Source organism: Thermobia domestica, chromosome 3 (assembly GCF_964235325.1).
Source record: "Thermobia domestica chromosome 3, izTheDome1.hap1.1, whole genome shotgun sequence".
Lineage (NCBI taxonomy): Eukaryota > Metazoa > Arthropoda > Insecta > Zygentoma > Lepismatidae > Thermobia > Thermobia domestica.
The window spans coordinates 37,451,391-37,468,186 of record NC_137456.1 but is presented as its reverse complement, the minus strand read 5'-3'; the positions used below and the strand labels follow the sequence as shown (position 1 = coordinate 37,468,186).

The window sequence follows — 16,796 nt, the reverse complement described above, 5'->3', positions numbered from 1 at the left end:
CTAGGAAATGTTGGCGACTTTTTTTTCTTCATGAATTGGGACGGAAAAGGTTCCCATTACGACAGTGGTCTCAAAAGGGGCTACACCTCATACGAATGTAGAAGTGCCTATTATCTCCAGTCCAAGTTCCAGGACCAAGTGGTGTCAAATCGATTTTCGGCGCTCTTTGATTACGGATTTTCATGGCCACCCACCAGCCCTAACTTGAACCCCTGCAATTTTTTCCTGAGGGGATTCCTGAAGGAGAAAGTATTCACTAGGCTCCTCGTACACTGCAAGATTTGCGGATGGCAATCATTAATTGCTGCATACTTGTCAATAGATATATCTGTAGACAGGTTTGCCAGAACTTCACGATTCGCAAGCGGGAGGTTCGCAATAGGTGGGGCACAGTGAACATATCATACATTTTGTTTGCCAGTAATGAAACTTAGAACAGTTCTCTTTACAGAGATGCTTTGATTGTTAATGTAGTTAATTCGTTTGGTCACAGGAATAAAATAAAAAAGGAACTAATTGACTCAAACACCCTGTATTTCGCAAACCCTTAGAAATTAAAAAAGAAACCATCCAAGAAAAATATCCAAAGAACTACATGGATAAGTAAACAGTGGGGTTTGCGTATAGTAGGAAGATAGCCCTTAACCCTTGATACACCACACTGGTAACAATATTCGATCTTTTCTATGCATTAGAATGTTAATATGTACACATTGATGTATATGTGAAATAATTTCTCTTTTAAATGGTTTTTATCTTACACAAGATTTTACCACAAAGGACATTTATTTATAAACTATTTCTAACAACAGCTTTTCTCTAAGTAAGGATAAAGAGTATAACCAATTGTTTACAAACAGTATGTGTGTAAAGAATATACCGGGTGTATCAAATGTCCAAGGCCACAGGTTAATTCCGTTACGAGTATGATACAAAAGATGGAAAGAAAGGAAAGTTGTTGGAAACCGTTTGAAGTCCACACTGGTAACGCGCTCTATGTTAAATGAAAAAGCAACGTTGCCAGTTAAGCAGACTGTACGAACTGAATATACAGACATGTAAAAATGACACGGGCAACGTGCATATTATTCTGTGAGGGAACCTATTCCCTGTTCAGCGTAAGCTCTATAAACAAAATATTTGTATCCTTCCGCTTGTCACAAATACGACTGGCTAGTGATCCCCCACTCCCCACGGGGAGGAGCAAATTATACACGTGCATTTTGACAATACTGTCTCGTGTTGTCCAGATACTTACAGCAGCAGCAGAAAAGAAAGAAAAAACTCGAAAGATTAAAAAAAAAAAAAAGAGTATTTGAATTTCGCTGGTAAACAACTGTTGCTTAGTGAGTAAAGGTTTGCCTAGTTGATGTTTCACCACAACACTCGCGGAACCGGGATTCATGCCAGCCATCTTGCAGACTTTAAAAGCAGAACACTCGTCTACAGTTGAGTTGGCGCCATAATTACTGCGCATGCTTAATGTTTATTTCTACTGTTTCATTAGCCACACTCGACTGCAGTATTATTAGATAATCCGTATTATATTTTTTTCATTTATAATAATATAGCAGTTTTATATGAAGCTTCATAGTAAAAGTAATAATGCAATCACATGAACTATTTTGCGGAGGAGTACAAGCGTCGGTAGGACAACAGCAAATCAGCGAGATTTAGATTCAAGTCGCTTTGTTTATCGCAGTTTAGAGCTTACGCCGAACAATGTTTAGAGCATTTCCAATCAGTTGTTCAACAATGCTATATTGTTGGTATGGTGAGGCCTGAAGGGAACAGCCTGCTGAACTGGGAACGTTGTTTTTCATTTGACATATGGAGCAACCAGTATGAAGCTCAATACAACTATAGTTATTGGAAAAATTTTCATCATTTTAGACGGAAAACCACCTATTTGCAACAGCTTTCCTCCCTCTTTTTTTTTTTTTTTTGTATCTTTACTCATAACGCAGTTGACCTATAAAATCAAACCATTTGGCGTAAAAGCCCTTTGTGGGCCTGAGCCGCTTCAACTAGCTCCATCTGTTGGCGACCGGCTGAATCACCTCCAACCAGTGACGAACAAATGGTCAGCTCGCAGCGTCATCCTGTCTCTTAACAAACGTATCAAAAGCTTTCTAGACCTACTAGCCGTCACGTCTTTTATTCATGTGACTCCCCAGTTTCCCTCAAGACGCTGGGTGTACGCCAGAAATTTGGTAAGCATCAGCCGGGAATCGAATCCGGGACCACACGGACGTGAGTCTAATGCTCTAACCTCTACATTACGGTGTCCTCTGAAAGTTGGTCTCTGGCCCCCGACTTTTCGATATAACCGTATGTGTACCCTTAGAAGAAGACAAACAACAATCTGCTCGTTAACGGTGTGTTTCGCTTCATAAATAAATAACAATTTCCTAGACAAAATAAAAACAGTCAATTTTTATTATTAGTAACGTCCGACATACTTTCTAACGCCACAAAAATTCGTTAAATTTTATTTATTTAGTCGTAAACTACACATGAGAATTTGCCCTCAAACACGTTATCTTTTTCAGCTTGATGTTAACTATTAATTGATATATGTGGTAAAGCGCTTCCCTTTGGTGCGTGAGAGTTAGATCCCCGGCCCAGGTAAGTTTGTGGTGGACTACATCGAATCCGTGGGTTTCCTCGGGGTACTCCCGTTTCCTCCACATAAAGCTCTCACGATTTACGATTGTTATTACTGATAATATTTTCATTTATATTTATTCATTCTTTTAATGTTTCCACTCTTCTTTCTAAATAAGCCATTCATTTACCACTTCTGTACAACAAAAAGGCGCGGGCATCCATGGCAACACTCACTGCAGTCGGTAATGTAACTACAGGCAAAATATTGTTGCTGAAAGGGACGATTACTTCAATAACCAAATACATCTGGTCTAGGAGACCCTTATAAAAGGAGACCCTTTCTTCCTCGAACTCTGCCTCAAGAAATACGCCACTTCCTGTCACAAACAAATAATAATAATAATAATAATAATAATAATAATAATAATAATAGTTGCGGCCCTCCACGTTACTAGTAAAGACAGCTATGGCCCTCAGGCTTATTGTAATTGGACACCACTGTTGTAGAACATATACCATGGAAAATTTAAGTCTCAGAGGTTGATTTTGAGCGAACAGCAGATATGAAAAAGCATTTTACTGCTGCATGATCAGTAATAGGAAGAGTAAGTAGAAAAGGCTGTTCGTCGTATATTCGGTGCTGTCATCTGCCGTCTCATGCTGGAACTAGGGGTTTGGAATGGACGCGAATCAGGTGATTAAGACTTCGAGTCATACCGTCACTACGTTTTTATCAGGAAATTGCAGAGGAATTATAATGTATTAAAACACTGCTATTAATAATTTAAATATAATCGGGCAGGAAACGATCGTCATTTTCTCGTCATTGATGGAAATATTGTTAATCCAGTGAGGCAACCATTTTGGAAGATCATACTATTATCATTAAGGAAGGTTAGCTGAGGATCGCAGTACATGAAGGAATCTTAATTTGGGGTAAATAACCAAATAATGATGGATAATGATCAAATTATACGTAGAACATCGCTGGAAAAGATTCAGAAAAACTAATCCCTATCTAGTGACCAAGCGAAAGACTAAAGCTCAATTTTTCGCCAACCCAGCAATTATTTCTTCTGTGAAACATTTCAAAGTTTGATATTTAGTATACAAGAGTAAGTCAGTCAGCTTTGCAATAAGAAACATGCATAAAACTATGTCTTCTTCCCCCCTTCTCTCTCTTGTTGCAGGTAAGGGTCCTCAAATACAAAGAAATCCAGGTACAATCCTGTTATTTCTGCACAAACCAGTCATCTATTATCGAAAGTGTGGGTATTTTCAGTGCTGGAATGAATTTTACGAGACACATTTTAAAACCACTTCTAACGACTTTTGTGTTTCTTTGAGGGGTAAAGACTGCCATGACCAGTCGAGGTCAACTTTTAAGGGTGAGGCTTCAACGTATGCAACGATTTTTAGCTCATTAAGGAGTTTCATCAGGGCTATACGTCTCTGGAAAACGAACTTGGTAAAAGACGATCACGCTATGCATTAAGGCAGGACAATGCGGCTGCGGTACATAGTTCCAAAGATGAACATATTCGATGATGGAAGAGGCTATTGGCGCCCGTAGGCAAAATCCCTAGTGGCGCCCCCTCAACCATCGAAAGGCCGCATGCATGACCATCTATAACTTATGCATACGCGCAGAAACGGCCATAAACTCGAAATTATCAGTGGGAGGGTATTGACCGTTTTTTTCTTTTTATATCGTTGTGGTATGTCTTTTAAAAGTATAACTGGACAGAGTGCCCTGTTCATTAAAAATATACTCATGTAAAATTCGGATTTTTTTTTTTTTTTTTTTTTTTTTTTTGCAACGGTAGTGTAAATAAACAGTAATGTATCCATCAATATTACCAAAAAGATTTCAAATTAATATATATATATATAGTATGTTACGATTTTACATAATTTTAAAATAAATAATAAAATTTTGTGAAACCGCTTATAAGCATTTTTTATAAGCTTATAAAAAATGCTTATATTTTCAGTTTTTCAAATCGATAAATTGTTATACAAAATCAGAAGTGTTTCTTTCTCACTTTTGCTTCTGCAAAGTCTTATATCAGATCAGAGAGGTGCAATTCAAGAGCAAAATTTTCACCCGGCCAAAGTTTCTTTTTGCCACCTCCCACTTCCCCCACACACCTAGTCCTAGCCTATATTTAATATTTTATTACAGTGATATTAGAAAATAAGTTCGAAACTTTATTTTGGGGTGCTCGTTTGGGTGTCCCCTGTCATTGGCGCTCAGGGCAGTTGCCCGGTTTGCCCGACCCTTGGTGCTTGTGCTTGCTTCTGTGTAACCGCGGTACGTGGCAATTGTACTGTGCCTTACAATCATGGCGACACTTTTTAACTCGTTATAATCCAGATCTTATAGGTAATAGAATTTGTCATTATTGTTGAGGCCTACTGCACAGGGAATTTTATTTAAAGTTAGTAAGCTCAGTACATGTAATATAGGAGGATTAATTTCTTAATCATAAAGTGCTACAGCCTCGACGAGTTTACAATAATCTCAATAATTTGATACGAAAATGTAATAAACTGCGAGTGAAGTGAGCAGGAATTTTTATTCTTAACATGTTAAAAAAGAAAGACCACGAAAACTTGCTTCTTTTTTATTAAAAACCTGGGGCGCCCCTAATATATCGAAATCCCTGCGGCCGTAGGCAATGCCTACTCTGCCTACCCTATTGCTACGCCACTGGGCCATAGGTATTGGATTCTCGTAAGTGTACACAATTTTACATGCACTAATCTGAAGGTGGTGGTTTTGTGATGGGTACCGCGTCAATTGTCAGGTTCCCAACAATCAGAATATCATATCTGATCGTGAAATCTTAGATATGCTCAACCGAGATGGGCATAAAATTGCTTTGAGGACTATCATTACCACCATGACATACTATGACAGCCAAACGTATTATGAAAGTCGAAAAGTGTGTATGGATTTATGAAAATAGCCAATACCAACAACTGAAAAAAACTCCGTAAACACTAAAAAAAAAAAGTCATGCATGCTGTGTTTTTTTTTGAAACACGGTCCAATTGTGGCTATTACGTTAGTGTTAACTAAGACAGAAAGCATGATTATCAAAAGACGTTGAAACCCTTAAAATTCGTGGTTTATCCTTTCATTACGATAATGCCTCTCCTCACATCGCAAAATAATAGAATTTCTACACAATAATCATGTCTAGACATTTAATTACCCCGATACTCATCTGATTTGCATATATGTAACTTTAGGATGTTATACATGTATAATGTAATATTCTACCATGTGTTGACTATAAACAACAGCAAAAGACACTTCAACTATCAACTAGCCATCACATGATCCCGAAGTATGGCTATGTCAATGACAGCAGTGCCAGCAATGAGGATGGCCTAAGAACTCAGAAAATTCTGTATAAAAGCACCAAACACCGTGAGTCTGACTAGGATTGACCAATCCTTTCTTGCTTGGACCTTAGAAACTCCTCACCTATCTCACTGGCTGTGTGGGCCGGAAGATTCCTATTCCGACTACTCGGGTCGAAAGATTCTACGGAAGAGTTAACCCTTTCTCGAATTTCAAGGACTGCCTGGTCCGGAAAAAAATGAAATCAAATCTTTAAGTTTTACGTCCCACGGTTATGCCGGTTAGGCTAAAGGAGACGGTGATGATGAGAGATGAGTGAAATGGTGGAATGAAGAAAGTGGGAGGAAACGGGAGAACCCCGAGAAAACCCACGAGCACGGTGTTTGTCCACCACAAAGTTCACTTGGCGGGGGCTGGGATCGAACCCGGGACCCCAAGCACCAGAGGTGAACGCTCTACCACTGAGCCACCGCGCCCCCCTGCCTGGTCCGGAGTTCTCCTACATAAACACTCTCTATACTCCTGTCCAGCTACTTGGGATAACATGATGATCTGGAATAAGGGACATGCATATGTCTTCGGACACAGTCTTGTAAAAAGAAGAATCTGTATTGCAGTACTTTCGTAATAAAGAATGAAGGGAATAAAACACATATCCCGTGTACATTACTCTACCTAAGAAAATATTACAATATATATACACACACACAGAGGTCAAATATGTTACACAGGAGTGGCATAGGTTTTTGATTTGTGGAGAAACGGACTACGTAAGTGAATTACTGCTGAAAGAAACGACTTTGAACATTTATTAATAGAAGTTTTCTTTTTCTTTTTTTTCCCCATGAGACTGAGTTTATTCGCATTGCAAAACTTTTGGAATAAATCTCGTATTAATTAGTAGCACCTATTACAATTACCTTTTGCTCTTAATCTTCGAACTAAGTCATCTCGAAGCTTTGTGCTTGGACAGCTGACAGCAAGAAATGTTCCTCTTCCTCGTGTGGAGCTAATAAGATTCGAAAATTCATTTTCCAGCCCTCTTAATCCTTTGTAGAGCTTGTCTCCTACCCGTTGTACAAGGGATAACAATTGGTCTCTTTGAATAACATCAATAACAGCTCCTAATAAGACTACTTTTCCTGGGTCTCCCATCCAAGTATTGAATACTCGATATGGCTGCGAAGGTCTAGAGTAAATAAATAAATAAATAAAATAATGTTATCAGTAGTAGTAGTACATGGCATATACTTCTTTTTATAAAATGATACTTATACCCTTATTTACATCTCAATAAATATCCACTGCATGAAATAGTTATCATAAATTTACTAGTATAGGCAACAGTGTTAAGTAAATCACCATCCCGAATGAGAAACGTGAATCCCGAATGCTACAGATACATAACGAGCAGCATTACAACCTTAAATTGATTTAAATATACGTAGTCGGGCAGAGTTGGTGGGAGGACCGTATAAAGTTTTTTTCTTTGCTGTTTATTATGGATTGGGATGTCCTCTTCCAGATTCCGACGGGTGCCACTCTGGCACCCTTGGGCAATTTTCAGTATGACGTCATTTATGACGTCACTTATGCACTTGCCGAACTTACGTAACAAACGGTAATGCGCACAACAAGTTCTCTTTAATTCACTAACAGTACACAATACTAAGGTAATATTTTCAGAATAAGATGTGGCTTGTCCATTTCAAAATTTGGATCATTCTGGTGGTCATAGGTGGTATGATGGCGTCACAATAATATCACGAAAATCAGACATCCAGATTTTAAAGATTTTCCACTTTATTAATTTTTATAACACAAATTACGTTATCAAATTTAGCTAAATTTAAGGAACTACTATAAAAGTCCAGCTATACAAAGCACAGTATTACATGTATTACGAAAGAACCTGAAAGAAATTCGTTTAGGTATGAACAGGAATAAAACTTCTCTTAAAACATAACCGAAAACTAACACTACTAATAAAGTATATTAGAATCTTCTTTCTTTCACATATAAAGTATTATATATATATTTTTCGCTGTTCTACAAGTGAAACAAAAGTTAGTAGGTTTAAGACAAATCAACAAAGCTTTCACCGTTATCAACAGTATCACTATTTCCATCAACATCGCTTATAGGGTTGTAAAAATCAGAAATCGCTTTGGTATACACATTCATGCACATATCAGTGGCTCCACACTTGCAGTACGTAGTACACGATTTAAAACTGCAATTACTTTGCTTACAACACACATATCCATAGGACATCAGTTCCATCACTTCTAGGGGTCCAACAGTTTTTACTCCAGTTCGTGGAAGACAAATATCATCTTCAACTTTCCATCCATAGTCATCCAGACATAACTCGGGAGGAGAGAGTTTGTCTGCCGATTTCCAATACATCACCTTTAAGTGGGCATGCTTCATATGTTGCTGCATGGCCTAATCTGTTGGTGGCAGTGCTTTCAGGTTGGTTGAAGCATCCTTTTTAGTGGTGAAGATATGGTGTCACAATTGATTCATAGATTCGCAGATTCTTGCTCCGTGCAAGAAGGCGAAGAATTTATTACCAGCTTTAAAAATCTCCTTGTGACGTATATGGATCTCTTCAAATAACTCTAACCTAAGGCTTTCGTGTTTCAGTAAGAGTTTGCATGCAGCAGCTTTACCTTTACGATATGGATAAGAGACTGAATCACACCCTGTAAGAGTGTAAAGCTAGTATTTCTTTGATTTTTTACCCAAATGAATGACACTAGCATTGGTGTCAATTATCTTACCATTGACCTTTTTCATAGAGAAAAGGGCATCTGGTTCAAACACATCTGTATCATCACTAAGAAGCTGCACACTTTTTTTTCCATTTTGGGAAACCATCTGCAGAGCGTAATTGATAAGTGTAACGTCTGCTTCCTCATGTGTAAACACGGCTTTATCACTATTTATAAACTTTACATGAGGATTAGAATGTTCCATAGAGCACAGATGATTAATAAGGTGTACCTTAGTACATAGGTATGCACATTACTAAGAACGACACTTCGCGCGAGCAGTGGTGTCGAGAGAATCGAAACAATTTGCACTGCACCACCAAATGAACGTCTGTCCCGTTCATGAGACTTTATAAATGGAGTCTTATAATAGTCGAGGATTACGTTCGTATCATGGTCATAGAAGATTTCCTTTAATATGTTGGAATAAAGATCTCACACACTACCACTAACTGGCCGCTGCATATGGTACAATAAAGCATTTCCACCCACTAGTAGCACATCTGGTCTTGGGTCAGTTAAAACCATGACAGCAAGCTTATTTGTCAGTATTGCTTTGTTACACTTTCGCACGTTGCCATATTCATCAAACAGGGAGAACGGTATAGGACAAAGTTCATATTGAAGAAGAATATTAAGATCTACATTCCTATGTTGAAAGATAACCAATAGACGATGTTTATTACAGTTTCTTCTTGATCCAGCAGCAGGTCTATGTACTGAAAAAGACTTAGCTTTATTTTCTTCCGGTCATTAGCATCTAAGTTTTGTCTGCCTTGTCTGACTTCTTTATGTGTACCACAATCCACATCATGAGATGAAGTTTCGAACATCGGATCCATTAACATAGACAATGTGTTGCAGATAGAATGCGAAAGGGCCCACCCTCGTACTTGACCAGACAGACAGACTCATCCCAACAAGGTCACCTTTTGTTGTGCCATACCGGATGTAAGTTTGCTCTCCAAACTGGTCAAGCTGCACAGTATTCCAGGAATCTGGTCTGTGTCTACAGACATGCTCTCCTTTCTCTAGAAAAGTTCTTACGTTACTAGGTAAGGCATTTTCCATTTCTAGTACATGCCACGTGATATATCTTGCGTAGTTCCAGTGTTCTGCTGCAAAGAAATACAGTATTATGCTCTCCAGACAATACATTTCAAGCAACCAATCTCCTTCTCTCTGAGATCGTAAGAATAGTGTATTATCATGTCTATTCACAATCTACCATTGGAATTCTGTCGGATTTTCTCAAGTTCTGTCTAAAGAGCATTTACGTCCACAATTCTACTTTTAAGTCCTCGAGAAGTACCGTCACTACCATACGCAGAGCTCTGATTGCCTTTGAACATGCCTTTCCAGACATCATAATGGCAACCCCACCGTATGCTGCATACAACAGATCTTCCAAACCAGTTCCTTGCATAAGATGACCAATGCAACCAATGAAAGACAGCAGGGTATGCATCATGCCGGGTCTTGTTATTAGATGTTTCCAACGGCTAGGATCTGACCATTTAATCTTCATTATTACTTTGTATGGCTGCATATCCGCACATTATGTGCAAACCAGTATTTATATATATTGTGCGCCCCTGCGCTCTAAATAATTTGCCGCCCTCCGCACAAAATTTGCTGCTCCTCCCCGAAAACGACCAATATAGAGTTGAATTCATAGTGTTTGGGGTCGCTGAGATCAATAGTGACAGTTTTAATCCAATTCAACTGCAAGATCATACTTCACTACCCAGGGAGGGGGCGAGATTTTAAAAGTAATCGAAAATGACAGATATTAGTGTTGAATTCATAGTTTTCGAGGTCACTGAGTTTAACGGTATCAGTTTTCATGATGATGAAGTTCATCCTCACCTATTGGGTTAATGACTTTTTAAAAATAATCAGATTAGGTAGCTAATTAGTAACTACTGTAACTAGAGCGAATTAAACACTAACATATTTTCTCGCGCTTGTGCGGAACTGCGGGTTGCTAGTTTTAAGTATTACGTTATTGTGAATTTTAAAAAGAGTTCCAAAATTTTGCTGCCCCCTAAAGTCTGCCGCCCTGTGCTCGAGCACAAAACAGACTTACCTAAATACGGGCCTGATTATGTGAATAAATGATTGTCCATGTTCTCTTCTATTGACTTCTCCCTCTTTTCTTTGTTTTTGCTAATACTTTGAAGCCGCTGCCACATAGCAAATGAAATATCGCGAAAAGGTAATTTTGGGGAATTTTCCTACTAAAATTCCCTCTTATACGTATTGATCTCATGTGCATTACATCACTTGAAAGTGTTTTCTGTTGCATTTCAACTGATATATAGTTTGTACCACTGTGACATTTACAGGCTTAAGTTGTTATTTTTAAATAGAACCTTTAGATTCCGGATGAAATCCCGGAAATCTGAAAGGATTACGAGAATTGCCCACGAGTGCCAGGGTGGCACCCGTCATAATATGAAAGTTGAAGTACCTAACTATCATAAAATGCAAAGAAAAAAAAACTTTATACTAAATGTTACGGTGTCGCAAATTTTTACATGGGTCACCTCCAGACTAACGAGAATGAATCAATAAATCTGGCAAAATGTTAAAAACTGTATATCTCGCAGAATTTTAATATACAGAATTTGTCCAAAAATATCGAGACTACATTCACGAGAAACAATTTATTGACCATATAATCATGTACAATGGATTAAAATTTTTCACAATAAAATCCATTTGCATCTATACACCATTGCCAACGCTTCTGCCACGCTTAATACGCCTCCAGGATGTATGGAATCGAAATCTCCAACGGACATTGTGCTGAAAGTGCTTGCACAATTTACATCGTAACTTTCACACTCCGTCTCATCTAAGAGAAGCGAAAAAAAGTCGGATGTACTGACTGGGCAGATCTGGACTGTAGGAAAGTTGAGGCAGTGTTACAACGTTTTGCTGTGCTAGAAACTTATTACCGGTTATCGCATTGTCCAGAACATTAGGCTCAAGCGCCACATGCTCCCCGAGTTCGTGACAAATCGACACATAGATTCCCTTCTGTTGTCCGGACAAAATTTTTAGAACCAATTTGGAACACACTTTCCTAATCTGCAAATCGTCTAACATTGATTTTGACGATATCACAAAACAACTGGTCACTCCAGATCACACTCTTTAATAGCTCAGAGGCAACTAAATCGGATCCCGTTGTATACCTGACATCCTCACGAACATCATACCATGAAGACAACCATCCATCCTTGGCTAGAAAACATCAGTTCCGATACTTTTCCGACAGACTCTGTGTTGTATTTTCGTCCTTTTTTCATACATAAGCACTGTATTACAATGTATCTGAAGTGGACACGTCATTTACATATAAACGCAAAAGTGAAAGGAATAATAATAATGTAAACTACACACACTAGGTTAATAGTTATGCCTTACATTTTGCATATCATTATTATTATTATTATTATTATTTTTTTTTTTTTTTACATTTTACATAAAAAATATGAAACTTATATTTTTCTAATTTGTTAACATGGTTAATATACGTTACAATTTTTAAATAATATATGTAGGTTTGAATTGTTCAATAATATTAGTAATGTAACAATTAACTCCCAGAAGATTTGGGGTTCAAATGTATTCTAGATCTCTCTAACTTTATTGCCAAATTTTGGTGCTCTTAGTGTACTAGATGCCGTCAGAAATTACGAAAGAAAAATCTCTTCTAGTTTTTTACCAGTGGGTAACGTGCCTATAATAGCGGATACGTTCCCTCGTTGAATGGCCATGCTAATGCGTTGAATTAGAAAAGATTTAGCTCGAGTGTCTCCTGATTTAATGGATATACGCTTGCCAATTTCGTTAATAAATTTTGCGCCCTCTTGATCCCAGGATCCACTAGATTCAATTGCTATTGCAATAAACCAATACTTATCTAGGAGATTAACGTATTTATTTCTTTTTTCTTTTGCTCTTCGTTCAGCGATAAGTCCTGCTTTGGTCGATGAAAATTGTAGATTGGAGGGTTAGAGTAATAATAAAGTTACATAATAAATAATAAAGAGTAATAATAAAAATAATAAAGTCAGAGTACGTAATTATTACTTGTAGTGTATGTAGAAATCCTTGCACATATATGTAATGCTAAAAACAACTAACGACACTGATTTACTGTAGATGATGTAAAACTTTAATGTAGTTAGCAATCCATGTAATTCCTCTACCGAGTAAAGATAGTGTTGTAATAATGTAATAAATTTTTTTGAAGTTTTTTTTTTTTTTTTTTTTTTTTTAATTTAGCAACATATAGATGTAAAGCATGATATTGCACAAAAATTATCTTTACAATATTTCTATTTTTCAGCTCACTTACGTGAATTCTGGTTTGTGATAATATCCTCCTAGAAGCATTTTCTTACTAAACGTAACAACATCAGGCGGTCCGTCTAGGTTGAAATGTTCATGACACCACATCTTTCCTGTAGGACCACCGCCGGTCTGGACTTCATCTATCAATAGCGCCGCGTTGTTCTATAAAATAATAGGAAATCTGTAATTACGATTGAAATAGAAGATATGCACTGTAAAGGTACAGCACCATATACTAAGGCAGCGGCGAAATCTACCTTCAACATTGGGGAGACGAGTAAGATTTTTTTTTTTTTTTTTTTTTTAAAGCGATGTTCAAAATATTTATGAAGTTGAAAAGCAATGCTGTGGAGGATCAGGGGAGCAGAGTTGTCTTCAACATTGGGAGCCGGGCAGATTTGAGGATTATTCTGGGGGGACATCAATTTAATCTCACTTTTCTTTGTGGCAATCAGACACAATCATCACATTTCTCCCTAGAAAACGCATTTCAAATCGGATTATTGGGGGGGGAGACAGTCCCTCAGTTCCAAGATTGGAGGGGACATGTCCCCCTCATTCCCCCCGGGATTTGCGCCAGTACTAAAGTAATGAGGCTATGATAAGCAAGACAAAACATCAAATATCATAGCAGATGAAAGAATAAAAATTCAAATTTAGTTATTTTTTTTTAAATCAACAGAAAACTGAAATTTATTTCCTTTAAATGCCAATAGTGTTCAGAATGAGGAACAAAGAAAAGAGTACTGCGAGATAATGCAAAATCACAGTGTTGTCTGATTCATGCTTGTACCTGCACAGTAAACAAGAAGTGACTTTTGCTAATAATTAGAGACCAGATGTTAGACAAATGCCTATTCTTTAATATTAAAGATATGATCAAAAATAACGTTTTAAAGTTTATATCGGGGATTACAGTTTCAATTTAAGCCAATTTTATTTTGCTTATTTCGCCCATTCCTGCCTTAATAATTGCTTTAGTGCCTAATGTTGCTGATTCTATGCATTTTCTTCAAAATAAGACTTTATTGGAGAAAAATATATAGTAAGACGTTATTATAATTTAAAATAAAATGTGTTTTAAGCTTTGGTCAGTGTTTCTTTTGTTAAAATATATATATAATTTAGTATTTCAAGAAAGGATTTTGCCTCTTCCGAGAAATATAAGTATTGTTTATAGTGATAAGATGTCGTAAAACTTTGGACTGCTATGTGTACTGATCAAGATAAAATGCTGCAAAACTTTGGACTGGTGTATGTACTGATAAAGTGTATAAAATTTGGACTGTTACATGTAGTAATAAAGTGCTGTAGAGAATGTATTTACCAAATATACATGGAATATATGTCAAGCATTGTTTTTATATATATACAATAAAAGAAGATATTAACAAACAAGGATGTTTCTATATTTTTGGACATTATCTATGACTTGAATTTATTATTTTTTTTTATTGTATTGAGTATATATCTTTATTATTTCGAGTTACATTTTTGTGCCTACTTTACTGACTATTTTTTAAATTTTAAGAGCCTATTTTCCAGGTTTTTAATGCCTCAACATCCGGTCTCTATTAATAACAATATGTAGAAAAACTAAGCAGGGCTCATACATTGCAACTGTTAGCATAGTTGCAGCAGAAGTGATTAATATACGCCGCCACCAGCGACAAACGCCACCTGTTTAGTGTGATTTAGCCATATATTCAACTTCATTAACGTAACTATCAGTAAATTACAACATAATTAAAAAGACAATCTTTTTACTTGTAGCAGCCTGCATAGCGCAATCTTGCAGACAATTTTGGAGTACACCTCACTCACTCACTCTTTCATTGGTCCTAATTTTGAAGCCTAGCTACTAAACAAATGACACGATGAAGATTTTTTTTCATCTGGTTAATCGGTGGAATTTTTGAAGTTCGTTTTCTTACAGATAGTTTTAAGAATTGAGTGTTTTTTTCTCGGAAACTGTCTGAGATAATGCGCTTTACAAAATGCTACAGGTAAAGAGGCTGATTACTAGTTAATATATGTTCATACTAGTTAATATACATCTCATTATTTTTTTGTTTAATTAAACCCAGATTTAGTGTGAGATCTTCTCTAATTCAAATAAGTGAAAATCATTTTTTTAAAAAAAATTAGCAAAGTTAATTAACTAATTCTAAGGTTCATTTCCTCGTCGACCTATTCTCTGGCAATACAATCCAATCCCGATTGTTGTTATGCAAGCCTGCTTTAAACTAACGCCCACTTTCTTCTTGGTCTAATCAAAGGTATTTTTCACAACTAAAACCCTTATTCACCAACTGCGTACTTCCATGTGAGCGACATATCCGCCCACTTCGGCTTCATTACTCGTAAGGATCGGTGACCTGTAAATACCATACATTTTTGACGATTGAAAGGTTCGGTATAAAGGAGATTTCACACCAATGGCGTACGCAAGGGGTACACGTTTGGTATTTTAATCTTCTCCCTTGAATAAGATATTATGCAAAATAAACAACTCAGCGTATTAAAGTATGTATACAAACAACGGAAATTATATAAACTTGGAAACTTAACTCCCTCCTTGACGAATTTGCGTACGCCACTGCCTCATAATATTTGAAGAAGAAGAAGAAGAGAGGGCCCATATTTGCCGTTTAAAAAACAGTTATTCTAAATAAAATACTTCCAATTGGTAAATTTACCACAATAAGTTTATACTTTTGAAAATTCATTGACGTAAACTTGTAGACTTTTTTTTTCTAGTACAACTTGAATTAAGACGAAAATATCACAAATAATATCTTTAAATAAAAGTTCAATAAATCCTCGATTTAAACGACTCATTGGGACGAAAGGTTGTTCGTAAAATCGGAAGTTCCTTAATTCGTGAATTGTGCTATGAACAATAGTATTTAAAATAGGATATTACACTTAAAATTGTGCCATATAATGTAAGTGTTTAATACACATACCATATTAGTAACAAAAACATCTCAACTGCGTATTAGAAGAATGAAGAAAGCCTCAACTTCAGTTGCTTTCTTGTTGAATATTGCGTCTTCATAATCAATAAACTAAACTGCCGTCGCTTCTTTTAAATACCTGGTTGAAGTTTTCATTTCTGCCTCCCAACTACATTTGCTATCTCATTAACTAATTCTATGGGATGTGGAACACGGAGGTAAAATGCCGCATTCACGAAAGCTCCCCATAACTTCTGTCCTTAGTGAACTGAATCCAGTTTCTACTTTGTATTCCAATTTCTGGAGATTTATTTTAATATTGCCCTTCCATCTGCGCCTAGGTCTTCCTAATGGTCTTTTCCCGTTTGGGTTTCCAGTTAAAATTTTCAAAGTGTTGCTATTTCTCCCATTCTGGCTGCATGACTGCCCACTTAAGCCTCATAGACTTGATTACTGTAACAATGTGGTCAACGGTATAAGTTATGCAGTTCCTCGTTATGAAGTTTCCGCCATTGCCCGTTCCTGTTCCTCTTGGGTCTGAACATTCGCCTTAGAATTTTATTTTCAAATACTTGCGTTCTTTCCTCAAAGTAAGTGGCCATACTTCGCAACCGCACATACATAAATTAAATCTTTCAGTTTTACGTCCCACGATTATGCCGGCTAGGCTGAAGGAGACGGTGATGATGAAAAATGAATGGAATGGTG

At 36.9% G+C, this 16,796-nt stretch overlaps 1 protein-coding gene across 1 annotated transcript in view; it reads right to left on the bottom strand.

Annotated features, from left to right (window-relative positions):
- Positions 1–16,796, bottom strand: part of Gabat (4-aminobutyrate aminotransferase) — a 61,328-nt gene that overhangs the window by 9,360 nt on the left and 35,172 nt on the right. The window contains exons 8-9 of the mRNA XM_081750645.1: positions 13,133–13,290; positions 6,904–7,172 (exon numbers count right to left, since the gene is read on the bottom strand). Of these exons, the coding sequence (XP_081606771.1) occupies positions 6,904–7,172; positions 13,133–13,290 (427 nt within the window). The remainder of the gene's footprint in view (positions 1–6,903; positions 7,173–13,132; positions 13,291–16,796) is intronic.